Source organism: Hemicordylus capensis, chromosome 16, assembly GCF_027244095.1.
Source record: "Hemicordylus capensis ecotype Gifberg chromosome 16, rHemCap1.1.pri, whole genome shotgun sequence".
NCBI lineage: Eukaryota > Metazoa > Chordata > Lepidosauria > Squamata > Cordylidae > Hemicordylus > Hemicordylus capensis.
The window spans coordinates 8,621,107-8,644,907 of NC_069672.1; the positions used below are offsets into that span (position 1 = coordinate 8,621,107).

Genomic DNA, 23,801 nt, shown 5'->3' on the forward strand with positions numbered 1-23,801 from the left:
TCAGTATCTTGAGTGACACTTCTTCATCTCTCGCTGCCAGCAGTGAACAAAGCCCTGGATTACACCTTCACAGGTACGTGCCCTGCCTTTTGGAATCAGGAGGGCTCCGGAAAGGTTTCAGTGCCTTTCTTGGCATCTGGGCATTGAGAGAGTTGGCAGCAATTAACAGGACTCCCGTGGAAGAGGCACACGCCATGCCCGCTACCGCCATCCAGTAGGAATAGCCAAGTTCATAAGTCACGCCAGGGATGCCCAAGCTGACCTGAAAGAGAACTCAAAAGGTGAGACATAGCTGGAGTCTCAAGTGAACAGCACTTAACAGGGATTCATGTAACATCTCTTCGCAGCACATTTTTTGATAGAAGTTAAGACTACAATAGCCCCTATTCAGACACCTTCCCCGAGGTTGCTGGCAGGAGTTTCTCCCAGCCGTATCTTGGAGATGCTGCTTCTGGGAGCGGGGGGTGGCTTAGAACTTTCTGCCTGCAAGCATGCAGATGCTCTTCCCAGAGCGGCCCCATCCCCTAAGGGGGATATCTTGCAGTGCTCACACTTGCAGTCTCCCATTGAAATGCAAACCAGGGTGGACCCTCCTTAGCAAAGGGGACGATTCATTTTTGCTGCCACAAGACCTGTTCTGCATGGAATGCTGGAACAGAGCAGGGGGTGGACTAGATGACCTCCCGGGTCCTCTCCAACTCCAAAACTCTGGGATTCCATTCTCTTCGTCAACAAATTCTCTTTGTCAACAAAAGTGATCTGAGGACCTGTTGTTTAACGTTAGCACTAAATTACAGTTATCCTGAGCTGGCACGTAGCTTTTATAGAGAAGGCTGAATACCTGTCTTTGCTCTGCATTTAGTGCTGGCGACGTTCCTAGCCCGCGACGACAAAAAGAGGGCCATTATGCGTGGATGCACCTTAATGATAAAGCAGGTTGTGTGTTCTGTTTCCACGCAAGCTACCTAACACAAGCTGCTTTGTTCAGTGTGGTGGCATCAAACGCCAGCCTGCTGAGCATCGACCCCCAAACCTGTAGATACCTTCAAAGGTGAGGCGCTGTAAGAATCCACACTGATTCCTAAGCTCAATTGCTTCAGCTTTCCTAAGGTCCAACTTACTTCCAGCTTATATTTCTGCACAGTGTCGATGCCGTACCAGAGAACAGCAATGGCTCCAGAGAGTCCTGTGAAAAAGAAGAGGTGTTACGTCAGGATTGTTTGCTTTCCCATCCACCCCACGAGGGCTTCTATGACTTTAACGGGCAATGGCTGGCAGAATCCTAAAGTTGTGGGTAGGGATGTGCCCAAAATTCGCACGAATCGATTCGAATTCAAATTTGAAACGATTTGTATCCGAAACCATTGAATAGAGTGGAAATTTATATGAGTCGATTCCAATTCACCCAAAGTCAAATCAAATTTGAGTGAACTCATCCAAATTCGGTTCGAAGCTGGGATAATTCGAATCGATTTGAACGGATCTCCACTCTATTAAATGGTTTCAAATCCAAACCGATTCATGCGGATTTAGTACACATCCCTAGTTGGGGCCATCTTGGAGGTTATCTAGTCCAGGGATTCTCAACGTTGGGTCCCCAGATGTTATTGGACTTCAGCTCCCATAATCCTCAGCCCCAGTGGCCTTTGGTTAGGGATTATGGGAGCTGAAGTCCAATAACATCTGGGGACCCAACATCGAGAATCCATGATCTAGTCCAGTCCTCGCTCACTGTGGGAAATCCAGAGTTAGCGCCTCTCCAACAGATGTTTGTCCCACCTCTGCCATGAAGGGAGGAAGCCCCCCTCCAGAGGTAGCAGTTCTCTGAACGGAGCAGAGGGTTGGACTAGATGACCTCTAAAGGTCTCTTCCAAGTCTAAAATTTGAGGATGGTATACAATAAAATGGGGGGGGAGCCAAATTTAATGGTTGAAGAAATCGAGGGATTACGTAGTGACACTGTCGACAATAAGAAACGTCCATGTGAATGAAGGAAGACAGGAGTCCTAATTCTCACATTCAAGACACTGTAAACCAATTGTATATGCATAGATATGCAATTATTCCTATACCATGTTCAACATTTTCTAACTATGGTACACTTACTAACTGTGTTTGTCATTTGAGGAGGCCTGTACCAGGGTTTTCTGTATCAGATATGCCCATCGATTGTTGACTACAACCCCCATCATCCCCAACCAAAGGCCACTTCAGCTGTGGATGATGAGAGTTGAAGTCAACATTATCTGGGAATCCCTGATCAGGGAGCAATGGCCTGGATCACTTTAAAATGTACAGTCATCCACAAGCCATGTCCACACCTTAGCCCGATTCAGACATTATGCAGTATGAGTGTACAGAGGGTAAACTGGGTGAATGTGTGAATGTGTCAGAAGAAGGAGCCACAGAATGGTAGATCTACTGTGTCTGGGTGCTGCTGACGCAGCCGGCCAGAAGGTGGCGCTGCAGTCTCCCAAAGCGGCTGTTGTCAGGTGACACAAGAGGACCAATCATGTCTCATGTGTCCTTATAAAGCCTCACAGACTCTGGCTTGGCTCTACAACCTGAACAGCTTGCCTCTTTTGCACAACTGGTGTTACTGATCTGGTCTCAGATGTAGCCAAGTCTCCGGACTGGTATAATGAGGTACTGTATACTGTGGTAGCCACTTGGCTGGGGAGTTTCCTCCCTCCAGAAATTCACCTGGCACGATCTACTGTGTTTTTTGACCCCCAGGCAAAGTTTGGCTATACTTTAATAACAATCATATTAACTGAGGCAAACGGAAGCTTCCTTATTCCTTCTAATATGTTATTGTGGATCCAAGACTAGACACCCCCCCAGTTCTTTGAAGTTAGAAATGGGGTGGGGGGGATTGTCTTAAATACAGAATCCTCTTCCTTTTGGGTTGGTTACTACAGATATATTCTGTATTTCTCCTCTGTCTTTTAAGGGTTGTGTCTCCCATTTGGGTAGATTCTTCTATTGCATTCAGGGTCGTCTTCTGTTCAGGTCAATATGATAAATGCACAGCCATGAATGTGAAAAGATGTCTTGGAGTGCTAAACCTGGCCTTTTGCATGTTTGCAATGCAGGTTTTCAGGGGCTGACTAGTTTGCTGGAAAGGGTGGCCCTTCCATGAGGTATGGGGATGGGGTCTGCCTCGGGCAGCAGAGTTTTGGAGTGCCAGAGAGGTGGCAATATGCCTTAGGAACATAGGAAGCTGCCATATACTGAGTCAGGCCCTTGGTCCGTCTAGCTCAGTATTGTCTGCACAGACTGGCAGCGGCTTCTCCAGTGTTGTAGGCAGGGATCTCTCCCAGCCCTATCTGGTGATGCCACACAGAGGGAACTTGGAAATTTCTTCATGCAAGCAGGCAGATGCTCCTCTAAGGGGAATCTCCTACCGTGCTCACACATGTGGTCTCCCATTCAAATGCAAACCAAGGCAGACCCTGCTTAGCAAAAGGGACAATTCTTGCTTGCTACCACAAGAGCAGTTCTCCTGCTACAATATAGGAAGCTGCCTTATACCGAGTCAGACGCTTGGTCCATCTAGCTCAGCATTGTCTACACTGCCTGGCAGCAGCTTCTCTTGAGGTTGCAAACCGGAGTCTCTCTCTCAGCCCTGACTTGGTAGATGCCAAGGAGGGAACTGGGAACCTTGGAAGAGCAGGCTCTCTTCTCAGAGCTGCAGCCCCATCCCCTAAGGGGGAATATCTACCAGTGCTCACATATGCAGCCTCCCATTCAAATGCAAACCAGGGTGGACCCTGCTTAGCAGAGGGGACAATTCCTGCTTGCCACCACGGGGCCGGTTCTTGCCCCCACTTTATGGAAAGTGCTCCGAGGTCCTGAGGCGCAGCTGCTGACAGACACTTCTGTTTCGCCAGCATTTAAAGGTAACGTGTGCCGTTGAGTCAGTTTCGACTCCTGGGACCCACAGAGCCCTGTGGTTGTTTTGGTAGAATTCAGGAGGGGTTGACCATTGCCTCCTCCCTTGTTTTCTAAGCAAGGCAAATATTTGTTCCTTTGTCCTCAGTGCTGAAGAACAAATATTTGCCTTGCTTAGAAAACAAGGGCAGAGAAGCCAGCCAGAAAGTATTCTTTGAAACTATCTGCATGGGAGGAACCCTGTCACTGACGCTATTATTTATTGAAGGCATAGGCATGCCGCTCTTCCTCCAAGGAGGCCAGAGCACAAGGTTATGCTTAGCCTCACAACAGCCCTGTGAAGTAGGCTACGTGGAGAGCGAAGGAACTGGACTAGAGTCACCCAGCAGGAGAAGCCCTCATCAGAGAAAATCCGCCCAAAAATGTCGGCATGGAAAGAACCCTGACCAGTTTCCGCTCTAACAGGGATTCCCAGATGCTGTTGACTACAACTCCCAGCATCCCCAGCTGCAATGGCCTTTGGCTGGGGATTAAGAGGGGAGTTGCATCTGGGAATCCGTGTTCTAGGGAATACGGACCCTGACACGTATTTATTTTCTTATTTATTGATGTGCTACAATACTCTCCAGAGCTTATTTTATTACATATTGATGCAATAAAATTATTTTATGCATTCAAATAATGTATGCTATAAAATAAAGTCTGGCGAGAAGTATGGTAGCAGATCTGGGAGGAGAAGAGCTGGTCTGGTGGTAGCCAGCATGACTTGTCCCCTTAGCTAAGCAGGGTCCGCCCTGGTTGCATATGAAAGGGAGACTAGAAATATGAGCACTGGAAGATACTCCCCTCAGGGGATGGAGCTGCTCTAGGAAGAGCATCTAGGTTCCAAGATCCCTCCCTGGCAGCATCTCCAAGATCGGGCTGAGAGAGACTCCTGCCTGCAACCTTGGAGAAGACGCTGCCAGTCTGTGTAGATAATACTGAGCTAGACGGACCAATGGTCTGACTCAGTATATGGCAGCTTCCTATGTCCCTATCCATCGTGAGTATTACATCGCCTACTTATTAATGTACTTATTAATCAACGACTTATTAATGACTTTTATATCCTACTCTTCCTCCAAAGCAATGTAGAAGGTTGTGTTTATCCTCACAACTACCCTGTGGTGTAGGTTAGGTGGAGAGAGATGTGACTGGCCCAGAGTCGCCCAGTGAGTTTCATGGCTGAACGGGGATTTGAACTCAGGTCTGCTTGGTCCAAGCCCAACACTCTAACTCCTACACCCTGCTGGCCCCTGGCATCCCCTCCGGATTTCAGGTTCTCTTTCGGCAAGATTCAGACGGGTGTTTGCTCTGCTCCTTCAGTGGCCAAGGTCTCGCTTACCTCCCAGGAGGAACAGGATCCCAGCCACGAGGGAAAACTTGTATTTCTGGGGGACTCCGTCACGGAAAAGTTTGATGCATTTCATTCCTGCAATGAAGGGAGCCACGGCTGCAAGAGTGAGAAAACTGGAGAGAATCAACAAGATCCGCGTGGTCACTAGGACAGCTAAAAGAAGCAGAAAGAGGGGTGTTTTTATATATATATATATAAAAATAAAAATATATATATTCCTGAAAAATTGCCACAGTTGGCGTAGGCCAGGGGTCCTCAAGCTCGGGCCACCAGATGTTGCTGGACTACAAATCCCATCATCCCCTGCAGTGGTGGCAGGGGATGATGGGCACTGTAGTCCAACATTTTTTGTTTGTATTCTTTTTTTTTTGACTACATAATTGTGTATTTGGATCGTGATTATCTTCTGTTGTTGTCTGCTTAGTTGAAATACAGAAAATAAAATAAAGAGAGGTGCAAATCGCATGGAATTGATGCCATGGAGGTGAATAGAAGAGACGACTAAGTGGAGATTCTTTTATAAAAGTGGAGATTCTCTTGTATTTAGCAAGGGGAGAGCGATTGTCCCTAGCCGACCCCAGCACAGCATCCCTCCTGTGGCTATTGCTGGTGTCTACCTTTATGTTCCACTTGAGACTGTGAGCCCTTCTGGGAGAGGGAACCGACTTATTTCTCTTATGGAAAGCATTTTGAGAACTTTTCTTGAAAAGCAGTATATAATTATTTGTTGGGTAGCAGATACTACTATCTTCAAATATCTGAGTGGGGCTGTCTTGCGGAAGAAAGAGTGGAGTTGTTCTCTGCAATTCCGGAGGGCAGGTCTACAACTAGTGGGTTGAAGGAAGCCGATTCCGGCTAATGAGTAGGAGGAACTTCCTGCCTGTAGTCGCCGTTAGACTGTGGAACAGTCTGCCTCATGAAGTGATGGGCTCTCCGGAAGGAGAGGTTTGCAAACCGAGGAAGGGCAGCCATCGGCCAGGGATAATTCCCCTCAGGGGATGGGGCCGCTCTGGGAAGAGCATCGAGGTTCCAAGTTCCCACCCTGGCAGCATCTCTAAGAGAGGTCTGAGAGAGAGACTCCTGCCTGCAACCTCGGAGAAGCTGCTGCCAGTCTGTGTAGACGCTACTGAGTGAGATGGACCAAAGGTCTGACTCGGTATGGCAGCATCCTATGTTCCTATGATGCATTTGCCTTACCAGGGTGTTCACTGAGATACGAAATTGGAATGTCGCACGTCCAGAGATTGGCTACATTATCGAACACACACTCACTCCACAGTCCTCGGCAACGGTTGCTCAGGTCTACCGAAGACAGGGGATCCTTCGCATCTTGCTAGACAAAAGGAAGTAAATAAATAAAAGAAACATCATTTCGCCCAGATCACAGCAAAACGGATTGATCAAATCTTTCTTTTTCCCAATGCCTGGTTCCAAGCAACCGAACAAGGTTTGCCAGGTCCTAACAAAAAAAAAAAAAATCTCACAAGGTCCCCCTTCCTTGAAAAGTCCCGAAGCAACCTTGACCTTTCCAGCAGCATGACGATTGCTACCAGCTTGGGCTGGCCACAATTCCTTGCAGCTTTAGTGTTCCTACGGCAACCAGGTCTCCGTTTTTTTTATAAGGGCATATTCAAAGCATCGCTCCAGCTCCCAAATCAAGAGCATGATCAGGTGTTTGTTTGTTTTTTAAAGAAGGGAGAACAAGTCTTTTAAGACTGGATGAGAAAACCGTTTTGAAGAGGAAACGGCGAAAACATTTATTAAGGCAAGTATAAAACCAATAATAAAACCATCCCACAAGGTTAAAACAGAACAAAAGAGCAGCAATCACAAATAACTGTCCAAGCAGAAACCGATTTACTATTTGTATATAGAAGTTTACTCGCAGCCAGCCAATCCACACTCTCTCTTCTCAGCCCTATTTGCATGTCTAGCAACCAACATGCTCACCGTTAAGGACCAAATGACTAGAAGTTACTTTAAGAGGTCAGGTCCAAGACAATCAAGAAATCTGAGATTCAGATGCAGTTCTGTTTCACAGAAAAGGCCTCTTTGACTGGGTTTGGGGTTTGGGTTCAGGTTGATTCCCTGTACAGAAGACCACTCCCCCCCCCTGTGGAACTAACTCTGAGTAAACATGGCTTTTGAGACCATGGATTGCCTCTCCTTTGCAAATGATCCATGTACAGGTTTTGCTTAGTTGGCTAGGCATGGTCTGGAAAGAACATATGAACAGACGTTCTGGTGGATCAGACCCACAGATTCATCTAGCCCAGTATCCTGTTTCACACCATGTCTAATCGGCTGTTCTCAGAAAACCCACAAGCAGAAGATGAAAGTAACAATCCTCTCCCTCTGTTGCTCCCCACAAACTGGTATTCAGAGATATACTGCCTTTGAATATGGAGGTTCTGTTTCACTATCCTAAATACAGCTATTCATAGACTTCACCTCCGGCAATTTTTTTTGAATCGCCCTTTAAACCCATTCTAAGGCAGTGGTCATCACCATGTCTTGTGACAGTGAGTTCCACTGGTGCATCACACTATGTGAAGAATGGCTTTCCTTTTGCCAGGCTCAAGGTACTGAGGCAGCTGAGTTGAAGTGCCAGCTACTGCTTAGCCCCATGACCTTGCTGGGGGCCAACCTCCTTCATAACAGACCCTTGCAAACTTTGAAAGTGATGTGGGGTGGGTGGGAAGGAAAGGAGCATGCCAGCAGCTACCTCGTCTCTCCTTGGGCTTCTTGCAAACTTTGCACGGAGTGTGAGGGTGCAAGAGTCTAGTTGGTCCCAAAGAGCTGCTCCTATAGAGCTGGCTGGGGGAATTTTGCCGCCCTGCTGGTTCCCCAATCATCTGCTGCTTGAAGCCACGGCCTACCTTGCCTCACAAAAGGGCCGCCCTGCGTCTTTGTTCTGAGTTTACATGTTGGTCCAGTTGATTGGTTTTCTCACATTCTAGCATTATGGGGGGGAGAAAAATGTGTCCCCTTTGCTGAGCAGAGTCTACTCTGGTTGCATTTGAATGGGAGACTAGATGTGGGCACTGCAAAATATTCCCCTTAAGGGCTGGGGCCGTGCTCAGAAGAGCACCTGCCTGCTTGCACGCAGAAGGTTCCCAGTTCCCTCCCTGGCAGCATCTCCAAGGTAGGCCTGAGAGAGACTCCTGCCTGCAACCTTGGCAAAGCCGCTGCCAGCCTGGGTAGACAATACTGAGCTAGATGGACCAAGGGTCTGACTCAGTAGATGGCAGCTTCCTATCTTCCTATGTCTCCACGATACCATACAAAATTAACCTTTGTCATCCCTCTCCATGCAATTAGTCCTCTTTCGCCCCTAAAATTAAGAAGCTGCAGATGTTTTTTTAAATCTCTTCTTCTCTGGCAGAGGCTCTGAGCTTGCATCGTTTTAGATGATGGCGACAAATATTTATATACTGCTTTGCAACAAAGGTTCCCAAAGCGGTTTACATAGATACATATCAAATGGCTCCCTCTCCCCGAAGGGCTCACAATCTTAAAAAAATGGAAACATAAGCTAGACCCCAGCAATAGCCACTGGAAGGATGCTGTGCTGGGGACAGATAGGGCCAGTTGCTCTCCCCCTGCTCAATGCAAGAGAATCCCCACTTTGAAAAGGTGCCTCTCTGCATAGTAAGCATTTTACGTTTTTTTTAAAAGCTCTTGTTCAGTCTTACCCTCCAGCAGGCAGATCCAGCAGACAGAAGGAGAAGCAACATGCCCAGGCTTCCTAGCATCATGCCTAGCAGGTCGGCTGCCACGGCCATGGCGGTGATCTCCATTCCACGGCCAGCAGAAGCTTTTCCTTAGGAAAAAATCCTGTCCTGTGCAGCTTTTAAACCAAAAGTCTCCTTCTGGAGGCATTGGTGAGAGCTTGTAAAAGGCCAGAAAGCTCCCCCTTGCGGAAGTGGGGAGAATATCTTTTAAAAAGGATGTCCTGGATGGAACATAGGAAGCTGCCATATACTGAGTCAGACCCTTGGTCCATCTAGCTCAGTATTGTCTGCACAGACTGGCAGCAGCTTCTCCAAGGTTGCAGGCAGGAGTCTTTCTCAGCCCGATATTGGCGATGCTGCCAGGGAGGGAACTTGGGACCTAGATGCTCTTCCCAGAGCGGCTCCATCCCCGAAAGGGAATATCTTACAGTGCTCACACTTCTAGTCTCCTTTTTTCACATGCACACCAGGGTGGACCCTGCTTGCTACTGAGCAAAGAGGCACCTTTTAAAAGTGGTGATTCTCTTGATTGAGCAGGGTGGAGAGCAACTGGCCCTCTCCGTCCCCAGCACAGCATCCCTCCAGTGGCTGTCGCTGATGTCTCGCTTATGTTTCCTTTTTAGATTGTGAGCTCTTTGGGGACAGGGAGCCATTTTATTTTATTTATACCTGTGTAAACTGCTTTGGGAACGCTTGATGAAAAGCAGCATGTAAATATTCACCGCCGCCATCAGTCATGGATACTGTGTCCAATCCTTACATGGCGGTAGGGTTGAACAAATGGACCTCCAAAATATCTCCAAACTCAGAAATGCTGTGATTTTCACCTTTTTCCTGCCTTCTCCTCTGGAACTGCTCTGCTGGTATGGCTGGTTGTACTGAGAAGGTGAGAGGGAGAATAAAATAACAGACCAAGTTTGCCACGCTGGCAAGCTTTTGCCAGAAAGTCCTGCCTCATTTGTCCACTCTCCCTAGGAACTATACAGGCCTATATACTGCTCTCCCCTCCTGTCATGAGTTCTTGGCATCTTTGTGACACCAACAGCCATTACACCAATCCCCATGCTCCTCTCAGTCCTATTTGCATGCCTGGCAACCAACACCCTTCCACTATGACCCAAAGGACTAGAAGATACTTTTAAGAGTGGGTTGGAATCCAGTGATTGGGACCAGTGTTCCCTCTAACAGGGATTCCCAGATGTTGTTGACTACACCTCCCATAATCCCCAAGCAAAAGCCTTGCAATGTAGCCATTATTTACATCTTATAGCCCGCTCTTCCTCCAAGGAGCCCAGAGCGGTGTACTACAGACTAAGGTTTCTCCTCACAACAACCCTGTGAAGTAGGTTAGAGGCTGAGAGAGAAGTGACTGGCCCAGAGTCACCCAGCAAGTCTCATGGCTGAATGGGGATTTGAACTCGGGTCTCCCCGGCCCTAGTCTGGCACTCTAACCACCACACCACGCTGGCTCTGCAGGCAAAGCAAATGCTCTACCACCGAACTCTGAAATTACAGCATCCAGATCATTGTATTAGCTGCTGTATACAGAGTCTGACCATCGGTCCATCTAGCTCAGTACTGCCTACACTGACTGGCAGCGTCTCTCCAAGGTTTCAGGCAAGAGTCTCTCCCTGCCCTTCCTGGAGATGCTGCCAGGGCTTGAACCTGGGACCTTCTGCATGCAAATCAGATGCTCTGCCACTAAGCTACGGGTGTGGCGGATGAGCATATGAAGCTGCCTACGGAGTCAGGCTGTTATTTCATCTAACTGAGTATTGTTTACACTGATTGGCAGCAGCTCTCCAAGAGCCTTTCCCAGCCCTACCTGGAGATGCTGCCAGGGATTGAATCGGGGACCTTTTGCATGCAAAGCAGATGCTCGACTGCTGAACTCTAGCCCCACCCTCTCCCCGCGTTAAATCTCATCAACTCTGAAGCTGCCTTTTCTTTCAACCAACTAACATTTAATAGCCTCCAAACCATCTAAAGGCTGCCTGATACCAAGTCAGACCACTGGTCCATCTAGCTCAGTATTGTCTACACTGACTGGCAGCAGCTTGCCAGCGTTTTACACAGGGGTCTTCCCTTGTCCTACCTCGAGATGCTGACCTTCCACACGCAAAGCAGATGCTCTCCCACTGAGTTACAACCCCCCCCACAAGTGATGAACCCCGAAGTAATATAAAGCAACCCCGATCCGCCAAATATACCCCACATTTAAAAGGCACATCCCAGATTTGCATTTGTCTCACCGGAGACCTCAGGTCTTCGAAATAAATCTCACCCTTAGCCACACCCTTCGTGCCGGTTTTCACGATGCGAGGAGACCCGGTTGTATCGTTCACAAGACCGATTCGGCACGCATCAATCCGATTCTTTTTTTTTTTTTTTTTTAAAGGAGAGAAACGAAGCCATTCAGATTCTGAGCCCAACTCAGCGGCACTGTCTCTGCCCCTGTGCCTAGCCAGCACTCATCCTGATCACACTTGCATGACTGAGGATCCTCCACAGGGTAGGGACCCTGCCTCTCATCCCACCCCCCCGGTGAGATCTGGAGCCATTCTGCAAGGGAGAATCTGTCTGTCTCCTTCCAAGAAATCTCTCCTCCAAGTCCTGCCTGTCTGAAGCTTGCAGGCTGTTGCATTTCCCCACCACCTTGCCTGCCTCTTTAAGGCCTGGTAGCTGAGATGGAGAGAAGGCGGTGCCTTACCGCAGAGCTGGGGAGGGCAGGATGTCTGGTGACATCACCCCAGCCTCCTCCCCAGCCAGAACACAGACACCTTGTGCAGAGGAGGGAGAAGACCCGGCAGATCGTGGGGAGCAGCAGAGCAAGGCGAATCCGGGGGAAACGGCAGACCTCCCTCTCCCCAACGAAGGATGCTGCAGCATCTCTCATAATACAGGTATGGCCGTTTCCTCCTGAATCACGGCAGGTGGCTGGGAGGATGTGAGAGCATCCTGGGTACCACCAGGCCCTTGGGCAGGGATGCAGGGATGAAGGAGGTGATGCTCGAGGAGGTTGGATTGGGAAGGGAACAGCTCCTGGCTCTGTTGTCTTAGAGAGGGATGATGTCTTAGAGAAGGATGAGCTCTCCTGAGTCGGGGGGAAAAAAAGAGAGAGAAACTCTGTAGGGCTAGAGGCAGACTGCAGACTTCTGCTTGTAGAGACGGGCCCGTGACTGAAGATTTCGCTGGAGCTGGGATTAGCTGTTAGGGCTGTGGCTGTGGGTCACAGAGGGGGCTCCTTAGAAAGGCCCACAGCCGATCTAAAAGTTCTGAAAGTTGTGGAGGCAGGCAGGGAGCTTGCAGTTTGGAGCATGTTTAGTTACTTATTTGTTTTTTTTTTTTTTTAAAAAAATAGGGGGTCCAAATAAAAAATTGGGGGTTTGGGTTTGAGCCTGCCCTAGTCCCCCAGGGCTACGGACCCAGGCTTCTGGACTCTTCAGGTTACCTAAAAGTTGGACTCGGATTAAGCAACAAAAATCAGTTTCTCGCTCGTCTGCCTGCGAAAGCATGAGGGGAAAAAATGGAGCAGGTGATTTTTCTACCTGGTAAGAAATGAATTGGCTCCCGCCTTCCAGGGTTCTAGCCAATGAGTGAAAAGTTACTGGAGAATGGATGGGGTGCATATTTTGCATGGGATGAATATGTAATGGTTATGGAATAAATTTCAACACCTACCTTTAAACAGGCTGTTAGTATTTTGGGGTGGTGGTGGACATTTCGGTGGTGGACAAATGTAAGTGCTAGTGCTATTTCGGACTACAGATCTGTGTCTGTTTCTCTGTCCTATGGAAGATAACTGGTTATTAGTAATCCTAATACCTTCATCCTGAAGGTGTTGGTCTATTTATTTATTCTTTTTATATATCTATATCCTGCTCTTCCTCCAAGGAGCCCAGAGTGGTGTACATGGTTGTGTTTATCCTCACAACGACCCTGTGGGGTAGGTTAGAGAGAAGTGATGGGCCCAGAGTTACCCAGGGAGTTTCATGGCTATATGGGGATTTGAACTCAGGACTCTCTCGTTCTAGTCCAACCCTCTTACCAAAACACCATGCTGGCTCTCATATGTGTTTTGTGAATTTTTTTAAAAAACAACTTTACTTTTTCAGATATAAACTATAGTTGAGAACATAAATATTCATTCGCCCCAAAGCACAAACAAAAACCCCCAAGCACAATTACATGTCAACTGTATTCAATTCCAGCAAATAAAAGAAAGTTTTTTTGTGATGTGTTTTAAGGTTGCTCTATAGAAATAAAACTCCCTGAATGTAGAAAACTAGTGTGTCAGGGGAAGGATTCAGGCTAGCTTTCTCCCAGAGAAAGGTTTTCTTTAACCTGCTTTTAAGGTTTGTTAAACTTGATTTTAAGGTTTTAAACGTAACTTGGATGAAATTTTATTTTAATTTTTGTAAACCACCTTGAGATGCATTAACATTGAACAATAAATAAAAAAGAAGTGTGTGGAGTTTTTGTTCCCCTCCACCCAAATATGAGCACCCTCACCTGCACCTGAAGTGGTACAGCCCTCTCTGCCACCTCAGGGCTGTACCATTACATGTGTAGACTCAGCCCTAAAGAGCTCAGAAGCAAAGGAGAATTGCATTATGAGAGACTGTTCCGTAATTTTTTTGGGGAAAAGTGCCATTTTATTTCCTTGCGGAAGAATCTGCACTGATCCTTTTTGGTTTCCCCCTTGCAGGAGAATCCAGAGTGATCCCACCCCGACCATGGCAACCCCGTCCAGTGACGCCCACTTCCCCACTCTCTCTCAGGAACTGTGGAGACCACCAGTGGTGGGGTATGCCAGCTCCATCACCCGCCACATCAGCCACCGTGCCAACAACTTCAAAAGGCACCCCAAGAGGAGGAAACACATCCGGCCGTCCCCTCCCCCACCCCCGAACACCCCCTGCCCCATTGACCGGATCCACTTTGGGGAAATCCACCCGCAAAGATCCTTCCTGGAACTGTTGTTCAACGGCTGCATCCTCTTTGGAATCGAATTCAGTTACGCCATGGAAACCGCCTATGTGACCCCAGTCCTGCTTCAGATGGGGCTACCGGATCAGCTGTACGGGATGGTCTGGTTTATCAGCCCGATACTGGGTAAGTCGGCCTTCTCTGTGGTTGGTTCCACAACCCTCTATTCGAAGGTAGGGGTGTGCCCCTTACCCTTTGAAGCCCCTCCCCCATCCCCTGTAAAGGGAAATCCTCACGGGACTCCTCTTTACAAGTAATGGCTGCCCGAACTGGTTCGGAGCAGTTTGGTTCGGATAGATTCGTATTCGAACCGAACCGTGTTTTATGGTTCGTGCACATCCCTACTCTAAGGCACAGTCCTTTAACAGGTCTAGAAATCTGGCCTCTCTGTCAATACCCGCACATGAATTTGCCCAGTCTGTGGGAGGGTAATTGAACTCACCCATTATAGGATGCTGGTCCTCCTAGGTTTTCTAGCTTGTTGGATTCTATCCCTTCTTTAACATACATTGCTACTCCATTCCTCCCTGTCCTTTCTGTAGAGTTTGTATCCAGGAATAACAGTGTCCCGCTGGTTCTCCCCATTCCACAAGGTTTAGGAACATAAGAAGCTGCCTCCAACTGAGTCAGACCATTGGTTCATCTACCACAGTATTGTCAACCCAGACTGGCAGCGGCTTCTCCAAGGTTGCGGTCTCTCTCAGCCCTATCGTAGAGATGCCAGGAAGGGAACTTGGAACCTAGATGTTCTTCCCAGAGTGGCTCCATCGCCTAAGGGGAATATCTTCCAGTGCTCACATGTAGTCTCCCATTCAAATGCAAACCCGGGTGGACCCTGCTTAGCAAAGGGGACAATTCATGCTGGCTACCACAAGACCAGCTCCGTTATTTCCACTATATCTATGTTTTCATTAGCAACCAAGCACTCCAGCTCGCCCATCTTGGGTCAGAGGCTTCTGACATTGGTACGCGTTGAATTTCGGGTCTGTATTTTAGTATCTACCCTTCTTATTCTCTATATCCTGTCAGCAATCGCCCAGGCGTCATGGAGGAAAGCTAGTCTTGTGGTAGCAAGCATGAATTGTCCCATTTGCTAAGCAGGGTCCACCCCAGTTTGTATTTGAATGGGAGACTACATGTATGAGCACTGGAAGATATTCCCCTTAAGGGATGGGGCCATCTGGGAAGAGCACCTGCATGCTTGCATGCAGAAAGTTGTAAGTTCCCTCCCTGGCAGGATCTCTAAGAGGGCTGAGAGAGATTCCTGCCTGCCACCTTGGAGAAGCTGCTGCCAGTCTGTGAAGACAATACTGAGCTAGATAGATCAGTGGTCTGACTCAGTATATGGCAGCTTCCTATGTTAAAAGCTGCCCTGCTACCTCTTTAATTTTAAGCGGCAGCAGTCTGGTTCCATCTTGGTTCAAGTGGAGCCCATCATGGGAGCCCCTCCCTGCGACCCAGCACAGTGAGAACAGGTCTCAGAGGCGTAGTTCATCTTCCTAGCTTCCTCTAAATGTCCCCCGCAGGGCCATGAAGGATGCTGCTGCTGATTTCAGTGCTTTGGTCTTTCCAGGTTTCCTCTTGCAGCCTCTGCTGGGGGCCTGGAGTGACAGATGCAACTCGCCTCTGGGGAGGAGGAGACCCTTCATCTTGGTCCTGGCAATCGGTAATTCAGTTTCTGCCTTCACTCTTCCAATTGTCGTGGTTGCAGGTCCGGAAGCCCTCAGTGGGAGGAGGACAATTCGGGGGATGAGTCTGGGTGGGGAGTTATAGCCACATACATATAGGACATAGGAAGCTGCCACAGACTGAGTCAGACCATTGGTCTATCTAGCTCAGTATTGTCTACCCAGACTGGCAGCGGCGTCTCCAAGGTGGCAGGCAGGAATCTCTCTAGATCAGCCCTGTCTTGGAGATGCTGCCAGGGAGGGAACTTGGAACCTTCTGCTCTTCCCAGAGCAACTCCATCCCCTGAGGGGAATATCTTTCAATGCTCACCCTATGTAGTCTCCCATTCAAATGCAACCCTGGGCTGTATCACGCCCCCTTTGATGTCACATGCAAAGGGTGTGTGGCCTCGAGCTCCGGAGAGCCCGAATGATGAGATCTCTCTCCTTTCATTTCAGGCAGTGCTTGCTGCCTGTCAACATCTATTTCCCTTTCTCTCCCTCGCTGGTGGGAGAGAAAGGAAAATAAAAGGCTGTCAGGCAGGAAACGCTGCCTGAAAACAACAACAACCATTTATATATCACTTTTCAACAAAAGTTTCCAAAGGAAAAATACATGGAGAAATAACAAATAAATAAGATGGCTCCCTGTCCCCAAAGGGCTCACAATCTAAAGAGAAACACAAGATAGACACCAGCAACAGTCACGGGAGGGATGCTGTGCTGGGGGTGGATAGGGCCAGTTGCTCTCCCCCGGCTAAATAAAGAGAATCGCCATGTTAAAAAGGTGCCTCTTTGCCCAGTTAGCAGGGAAGGGGAGAAAAGGACAGGGGAAAGTTCGCTCAGGGCTCTCCGGGGCGTGGGCAGGGGGAGTTTTCTTGGGGCTCTTCTGGAGTCCGGGACATGGCCCGTGTACGTGATGTCATGTACATGGGACATCGCTAGAGGGGCTGCCGGGTGGGGCCGGACCCAGCCCACCTGGGGCAGGTTAAAAATCCAAAAGAGGATTTTTCCCGCCATGGGAAGGGGGGAGCACGAGGGGAAAGCCCCCCCGCCTTTTGTCTAAAAATTGCTGCTGTCGGCTAACTGTAGGGAGGGTGGAGGGGGGGCGAGGAGGGAAGAGTACCCACTCTTTACCTCTTAAAGTTCCACCCATAATTTTTCCCAGTGGCAGTGCAGCGGCCCCTCCCCACCCCTCCAGTAACATCTGACCATCCCGTCCCAAGGGGGCGTGAACAAGCAGCCAGTGAGAGCGCTCTCCCCCTCGTTTCAGGCAGCCATTTTCTGCCTGAACTCCATTTATTTCGCTTTCTCGAGGGAAGAGCCCTGTAGTTTGCTTTGGTAGAATGCAGGAGGGGTTGACCATTGCCTCCTCCCGCGCAGTATGAGATGACGCCTTTCAGCATCTTCCTATATCGCTGCTGGCTGATATATGTGTTTCCCATAGTCTGGGGAACATACCAGCAGGGCTTCGGACTGACAGCATCTTGCTCCCTAGGCAAGTTACTTCCCCGCTGAGCACTTGAAGTGATACCTGTATTTTAGTCCAGAGCACCACGGACAGCTCCAAGGTAGCAGAGACGTTGCTTCAACGGACTGCAGAATTGAGTTGTGTCTCCTGTTTTGATGCAGGCTCGAATGACTGTTCCAAACCCCACCTCTCAATGGAGGTATGCAGGTCTTAAAAAGATCCCTTAAAGGGAAGAGAGCTGGTCTTGTGACGACAAGCATGAATTGTCCCCTTTGCTAAGCAGGGCTCATCCTGGTTTGCATTTGAATGGGAGACTTACCTGAAAGTCTGCATGAAGACGTTCCCGAGTCCTGCCCCCACCTCCAGCATCTCCAGGGTAGGCCTTGGAGCGACTCCTGCCTGTAACCTTGGAGGAGCCGCTGCCAGTCTGTGTAGACAATACTGAGCTAGATGGACCAAGGGTCTGACTCAGTATCAGGCAGCTTCCGATATTTCTATATTCCTATGTATGAGCACTGTAAGATATTTCCCTTAGGGGATGGGGCTGCTCTGGGAAGAGCACCTGCCTGCTTGCATGCAGAAGGTTCCAGGGTCCCTCCCTGGCATCTCCAGACAGAACCAAGAGAGATCCCTGCCTGGAACCTTGGAGAAGCCGCTGCCCATCCATAGACAATACTGAGCTAGATGTACTAAGGGTCTGACTCAGTATAAGGCAGCTTCCTACGTTCCTATGATCCATGCTCTGTCTTGAATCTTCGCATTTCTACATCGGTCTCCTCTTGTTGGGTCTTGACATCACATGCAATGATTCATAGTGGAGCATGTGGCTGTGTGGGCAGTTGGCAGCTATTCCTCCCCCGGTTTCAGCCACTTACTCAAGCCGTCTCAGCTATGGTTTGCAGGGTCTGGGTGCAGCAGTAGATCTCCCCCACTCCCTGCTGATGGTGGGAGGAATGAACTATGGTTCTAAACCGTATTGTAGATTCGAATCTGTCTCTGCTGGAATCAACATCCCCACTGCCACAAAGGCAGCAAAAGATACTACCCTCTTCATGGCCTGGGGTTTGCTCTCATCTTTCACAGGGAAGTCTCTCGAGGACCCGACAGTTGTTGAAGAAGCCCCCTAACACTGGAGAAACCAGTGCCTGCAAAACTGGACAAAAGGGGTCGTATCGATGGCCCGACTCGGTCTGTGGCAGCTTCCTCTATTCCGATGCTCACTTCCTAACACATTTTGGAACGTGCTTCCTAACAAAATTAGAGGCTCCCCTTTCTCGGGATGCTTTTCAGAAAAATCCCCAAACATGCCTGTTTAATCAGGCTTTTAATTTATCATTTTTATCATTTTAGAGTTGTTAATCTATATTTTACATTGTTTTTAATTGGATTGATGTTTTAATTGTTGGGTTTTTAGATTGTGAACCACCCAAGATCGGCATATGGGCTGGTTCAGGAAAGTGGCAAGTAAATAAAATAAGAAAATAAATACCCTTATATGAGCACACCCTTATTTATTCATTTAGTCAAACCTTATGCCCTGCCCCTCCAGTGCACCACTGCTCAGAGAGGCTCAGAATACAGGATGACGACGTATACGGCAAATATTTATATACTGCTTTTCAACAGGAGTTTCCAAAGCGGTTTACATAGATTTAAATCAATTGACCAAATGGCTCCCTATCCCCAAAGAGCTCACAAATCTATAAAAGAAACATAAGACAGACCCTAGCAATGGCCACTGGAGGGATGCTGTGCTGGGGATGGATAGGGCCAGTTGCTCTCCCCCTGCTCAATACAAGAGAATCGCCACTTTGAAAAGGTGCCTCTTTGTTCCGTTAGCTGGGGGAAATAATAAAATAGCTGCAATATAGAGTTAATATACATTAATAATACATGAGTAAAATAGCTACAATATGAAGAAATAAAATAAAATAAAACAAAACAAAACAAATTAAAAGGCCAAGCTGAAGCCACATTTAAAATCACAGATTTTAAAAGCTTCAAATCAAAAGCTATTCATGAAAAACTAAGAACTAAAGAAAACCCCCAAACCCTACCAGATATAAGCAGCAGATAAAACGATTAAAAGCCTATCTAAAAAAGATGCGGCTTTCTTTCTTTGTTTTTTAAACATCGAGGGAGGGAGCATGGTGGAGCTCTTCCGGAAGGGTGTTCCATCGCCGAGGGAGCCACCACCGAAAAGGCCCCTTTTATATTTCTTCTCATTGATAGTTCTAATTTGATTCTCCGTCCACAGGGGCGCTGATGGGGCTCTCCTTGATGCTGAACGGCCGGGATATTGGCACTGCCATGACGGACACTGTGAACAACCACAAGTGGGGAATTGCACTCACCGTCTGCGGAGTGATCTTGATGGACTTCTGTGCAGATTCTGTTGACAATCCCAGCCATGCCTACATGATGGATGTCTGCAGCCCAACGGATCAGGACCGGGGACTCAATATCCATGCCCTGCTAGCTGGTGATTTTCTAGCGTCTTGCAAATCCTCCTTGGCACTTACATCATGCTACACAACTTGGGCACTCCAGCTGGTTTGGGGACTACAACGCCCATCGTTCCCAGCCACAGCGATCAGGAGTCGGGGATGATGGGAATTGTAGGCCAACCTCTGCAGGAAGGCCCAAGTTGTGGAGAGTTCAAAATGGCTTGCACGTCTGATCCTGTGGCCGTCTTTATAACAACCCTGCAAGGCAGGCCCAGTATTATGATCCTTGTATTGCAGAAGGAGAGCTGGTCTTGTGGCAGCAAGCATGAATTGTCCCCTTTGCTAAGCAGGGTCTTCTCTGGTTTGCATTTGGAGGGAAGACTGCACAGGAGCACCATAAGACATTCCCCTTAGGGGATGGGGCTGCTCTGGGAAGAGCACCTGCCTGCTTGCATGCAGAAGGTTCCAGGGTCCCTCCCTGGCATCTCCAGACAGAACTGAGAGAGATCCTTGCCTTGGATAAGCTCAGCTCAGTGGAAGAGCACCTGTAGGCTTGCATGCAGAAGGCTCCAAGTTCCCTCCCTGGCAGCATCTCCAAGATAGGGCTGAGAAAGACTCCTGCCTGCAAACCTCGGAGAAGACGCTGCCAGTCTGGGTAGATAATACTGAGCTAGATGGACCAATGGCCTGACTCAGTATATGGCAGCTTCCCATGTTCCTGAGAGCAGAGGCTGAGAAGATCCTGCCAAAGACCACCTATTAAAACCCTAGAACCAGGTCTCACAAGACTAAACCAGGGGTCACCCCATGAAACTGGAGGCTGGGATATTCAGGACCGACAAGATGAAGTACTTTTCACACAGCGCAGGATTAATCGGTGGAATTCTCTGCCACGGGATGTGGTGATGGCCACCAGCTTGGATGGCCTTAAAGGGGGCTTAGACAGATTCATGGTGGACAGGTCTAGCAAAGGCTACTAGTCTGGTGGCTGTGGGCCACCTCCAGCCTCAGAGCCAAGATGCCTCTCAATACCAGTTGCAAGGGAGCAACAGCAGGAGAGAGGCCATGCCCTCAACTCCTGCCTGTGGGCTTCTCAGAGGCATCTGGTGGGCCACTGTGTGAAACAGGATGCTGGACTAGATGGGCTTCCTTGGGCCTCATCCAGCAGGGCTGTTCTTATGTTCACCTAGCGAGTACGTGGCAAAGACGAAATTTGAATTGAAGAACCTTCCGGGTTTGAGCTCCATCTCCGGGCTCCCTTCCCTCGCTTCACAGCCTCCTGACCCTCTTTGTCCTCGCTTGCAGTTGGTAATGAGGTCGAAAGGTGGCAGGTCCTTGCAGGGTGAACAGTTCTTCTCCCTGTGAACACAATCACACGAAGTTTCCCACATCTGGTTTTTAGCTTGTATTTCCTCTGGAATGGAGGGGGGGGGTTTGCGTTCACCTATCGGCCAAATTTACCCCGAAGTCCCTGTGAGCAATCGGGGAGCACTTCACACCCAACTTGGGTTTTTCACTGCACGTTTGAGGGTAGCTCAATTTATATCCGGGTTCTCTCCACCCAGAGATGCAAGTTTTGGGTGGTAGAGAAATTTTTTCCAAATAAATAAATAAATAAATAAATAAATAAATTTTAAAAATTCCATTTTTTGCCTCTGTTTTGAGGGGGCGCAACTTCATACTCGCAGGAAAGCCTCTCAGTAAGCCGGCTGTCTGGGAAAGTTTTAGGTGTTCTTGATGACAACTCCCATAATCCCCAGCCAAAGGCCATTGCAGCCAGGGATGCTGGGAGCGGTAGTCAGCCCCAGGGTCTGTACTGGGTGGGGACATTTCGCTTCCCTGCCGGCGCCACCACCGGTGACGGCTCAGGTTTGCTACCTGAGGTGACTGCTCAGGTTTGCTACCTGAGGTGACTTCACGGACGGGCCGCCCCTTGGTGGGAGTTAACTTCCACTCTGTTCTTCCCCGGCAGGACTTGGAGGCGGCTTCGGCTACGTCGTCGGGGGTATTAACTGGGACCGGACCAGATTCGGGCACGCCGCGGGAGGCCAGCTCCGCGTCATCTACATTTTTACCTCAATCACCTTGACGCTAGCGACTATCTTGACTCTGGTCAGCATCCCGGAAAGGCCCCCGCCATCCTTCAGCAAGAAGAAAAAGGTGATGAAGAGTCCCAGCCTCCCGTTGCCTCCCTCGCCGCCGCTCCTCTTTGAGGACTGCGCGGGTGGAAACCTCGCCTCTCAGAACTCGGTCCATTTATATGCAAGTTTCACCAGCCCCATTTCCCCCCTCAGCCCCCTCACGCCCAAGTACGGTAGTTTCATCAGCCGGGACAATTCGCTGACGGGCCTCAGCGAGTTTGCGTCCTCGTTCGGGACCTCCAACATCGACAGCGTGCTGATAGACTGCTTCACCGGTGGCCATGATGGCTACTTGGCCCTCCCGGCGAGCTTGCCCAGACAGGCTATCAGTGTCAGCTTCCCCAGGGCCCCAGAAGGGTTTTATTGCCACGAAAGTGCGACCTTGGAGGCGGGAGAGACCGCTGGGCCCGATGGAGAGGGCCTGAGGGTGGGTTCCCTGGACACCATGAAACCGCGATCGTCGGGGATTTTGAAGCGGCCCCAGACTTTGGCCATCCCAGATATCATCACGGGGAACATTCCGGAAAGCAACAGGCGAAGGAACGTAACCTTCAGCCAACAGGTGAGAGAAAGGAATGTCGTAATCTTGTCAAACAGTGCTCTCCACTAGGGATGTGCAAACCCGTTCAATTGCGAACCGGTTCACACGCGAACCAGACCGGTTCAGATGTTCAACCTCGAACCGAACTCAGTTTGGTCCAAGGTCAAACCGAACTCAGTTTGGTCCAAGGTCAAACCGAATCCCTCAGGCTATATGTGGAACTATATGTAATCTTCAGCCAACAGGTGAGTGAAGGAAATAAAGTAATGCTTGTTGAACAGTGTTCTCCACTAGGGATGTGCAAACCCGTTCAATATCGAACAGGTTCACACGCGAACCAGACCGGTTCAGATGTTCAACCTCGAACTGAACTCAGTTTGGTCCAAGGTCAAACCGAACCCCTCAGGCTATATATGGAACTATATGTAATCTTCAGCCAACAGGTGAGTGAAGGAAATAAAGTAATGCTTGTTGAACAGTGTTCTCCACTAGGGATGTGCAAACCCGTTCAATATCGAACAGGTTCACACGCGAACCAGACCGGTTCAGATGTTCAACCTCGAACTGAACTCAGTTTGGTCCAAGGTCAAACCGAACCTCTCAGGCTATATATGTAACTATATGTAATCTTCAGCCAACAGGTGAGTGAAGGAAATAAAGTAATGCTTGTTGAACAGTGTTCTCCACTAGGGATGTGCAAACCCGTTCAATATCGAACAGGTTCACACGCGAACCAGACCGGTTCAGATGTTCAACCTCGAACCGAACTCAGTTTGGTCCAAAGTCAAACCGAACCCCTCAGGCTATATATGGAACTATATGTAATCTTTAGCCAACAGGTGAGTGAAGGAAATAAAGTAATGCTTGTTGAACAGTGTTCTCCACTAGGGATGTGCAAACCCATTCAATATCGAACCGGTTCACATGCGAACCAGACCGGTTCAGATGTTCAACCTCGAACCGAACTCAGTTTGGTCCAAAGTCAAACCGAACCCCTCAGGCTATATATGGAACTATATGTAATCTTTAGCCAACAGGTGAGTGAAGGAAATAAATTAATGCTTGTTGAACAGTGTTCTCCACTGATAGCCAGGGTCTGGAATTATTTTATTTTACTAGTAGGTGAAGGCCGTCGTTGACCGGGCAAAGCTATTCTGCATAGATTATAGGAAGTGAAGAAATTAAATATGTGTAATAGATTTTTTTAAAAAATCAATGTGCTTGAGAAAGGGGAGTAAAAGAACAGTTTGGCATTTGTAGGATTTCAGCTTGAAACAGTGTACTGAATGATAACCATACATCAGGCGTTGCCCTCAAGATATGGCTGAGCTACCGTTCCCATCATCCCCAGGCACGGACCAAGAGCCAGGGATGATGGAAGTAGTAGTCCAACATCTGCAGGAGGGCTGTGCAGCAACTCCTTCAGGATTGGTCTTGAGCCTCCCTCAATCAGCATCCACCTTGAGATGATTATTCAAAGCAATCCTGGAAATTTTCACTGTTTGGTACGGTGAAAAATAT

The 23,801-nt window shown here is 48.7% G+C and overlaps 2 protein-coding genes across 11 annotated transcripts in view; one reads left to right on the plus strand and one right to left on the minus strand.

Moving 5' to 3' along the window:
- On the minus strand, window positions 1–13,825 carry LOC128338726 (claudin-16-like). Of its 8 annotated transcripts, none has more exons than XM_053281553.1 (8): window positions 13,733–13,825; window positions 11,735–11,927; window positions 11,277–11,399; window positions 9,852–9,902; window positions 6,563–6,623; window positions 5,279–5,443; window positions 1,122–1,186; window positions 1–262 (listed from the first exon to the last, which is right to left on the minus strand). In XM_053281553.1, exons 2-8 carry the CDS (start codon window positions 11,918–11,920, stop codon window positions 68–70), a joined length of 846 nt encoding a protein of 281 aa, XP_053137528.1. In that variant the 5' UTR covers window positions 11,921–11,927; window positions 13,733–13,825; the 3' UTR covers window positions 1–67. The 8 variants fall into 8 exon arrangements, with proteins under 8 accessions (XP_053137528.1, XP_053137527.1, XP_053137525.1 ...); XM_053281552.1 differs by having other exon boundaries at window positions 5,279–5,386; window positions 6,488–6,623; XM_053281550.1 differs by having other exon boundaries at window positions 6,488–6,623.
- Window positions 11,791–23,801, plus strand: part of SLC45A1 (solute carrier family 45 member 1) — an 18,515-nt gene continuing 6,504 nt past the window's right edge. The window contains exons 1-6 of one of the 3 annotated variants that reach the window (XM_053281546.1): window positions 11,792–11,927; window positions 12,386–12,575; window positions 13,733–14,139; window positions 15,587–15,679; window positions 19,409–19,633; window positions 21,571–22,301. In XM_053281546.1, coding sequence (XP_053137521.1) covers window positions 12,538–12,575; window positions 13,733–14,139; window positions 15,587–15,679; window positions 19,409–19,633; window positions 21,571–22,301 — 1,494 coding nt within the window. In that variant the 5' untranslated portion in view covers window positions 11,792–11,927; window positions 12,386–12,537. Of the gene's footprint in view, window positions 11,928–12,385; window positions 12,576–13,732; window positions 14,140–15,586; window positions 15,680–19,408; window positions 19,634–21,570; window positions 22,302–23,801 lie in introns of those variants that run through there. The other 2 variants (XM_053281548.1, XM_053281549.1) reach the window with 2 other exon arrangements.

Coding starts and splice junctions, on each gene's coding strand:
- LOC128338726 (XM_053281550.1), bottom strand. CDS start 11,920: ATGAGAGATGCTGCAGCATCCTTCGTTGGGGAGAGGGAGGTCTGCCGT. Junction 5,444..6,487: donor GTATCTCAGTGAACACCCTG/GTAAGGCAAATG, acceptor TGCTTCTTTTAG/CTGTCCTAGTGACCACGCGG. Junction 1,187..5,278: donor GATCCTGTTCCTCCTGGGAG/GTAAGCGAGACC, acceptor TCTTTTTCACAG/GACTCTCTGGAGCCATTGCT.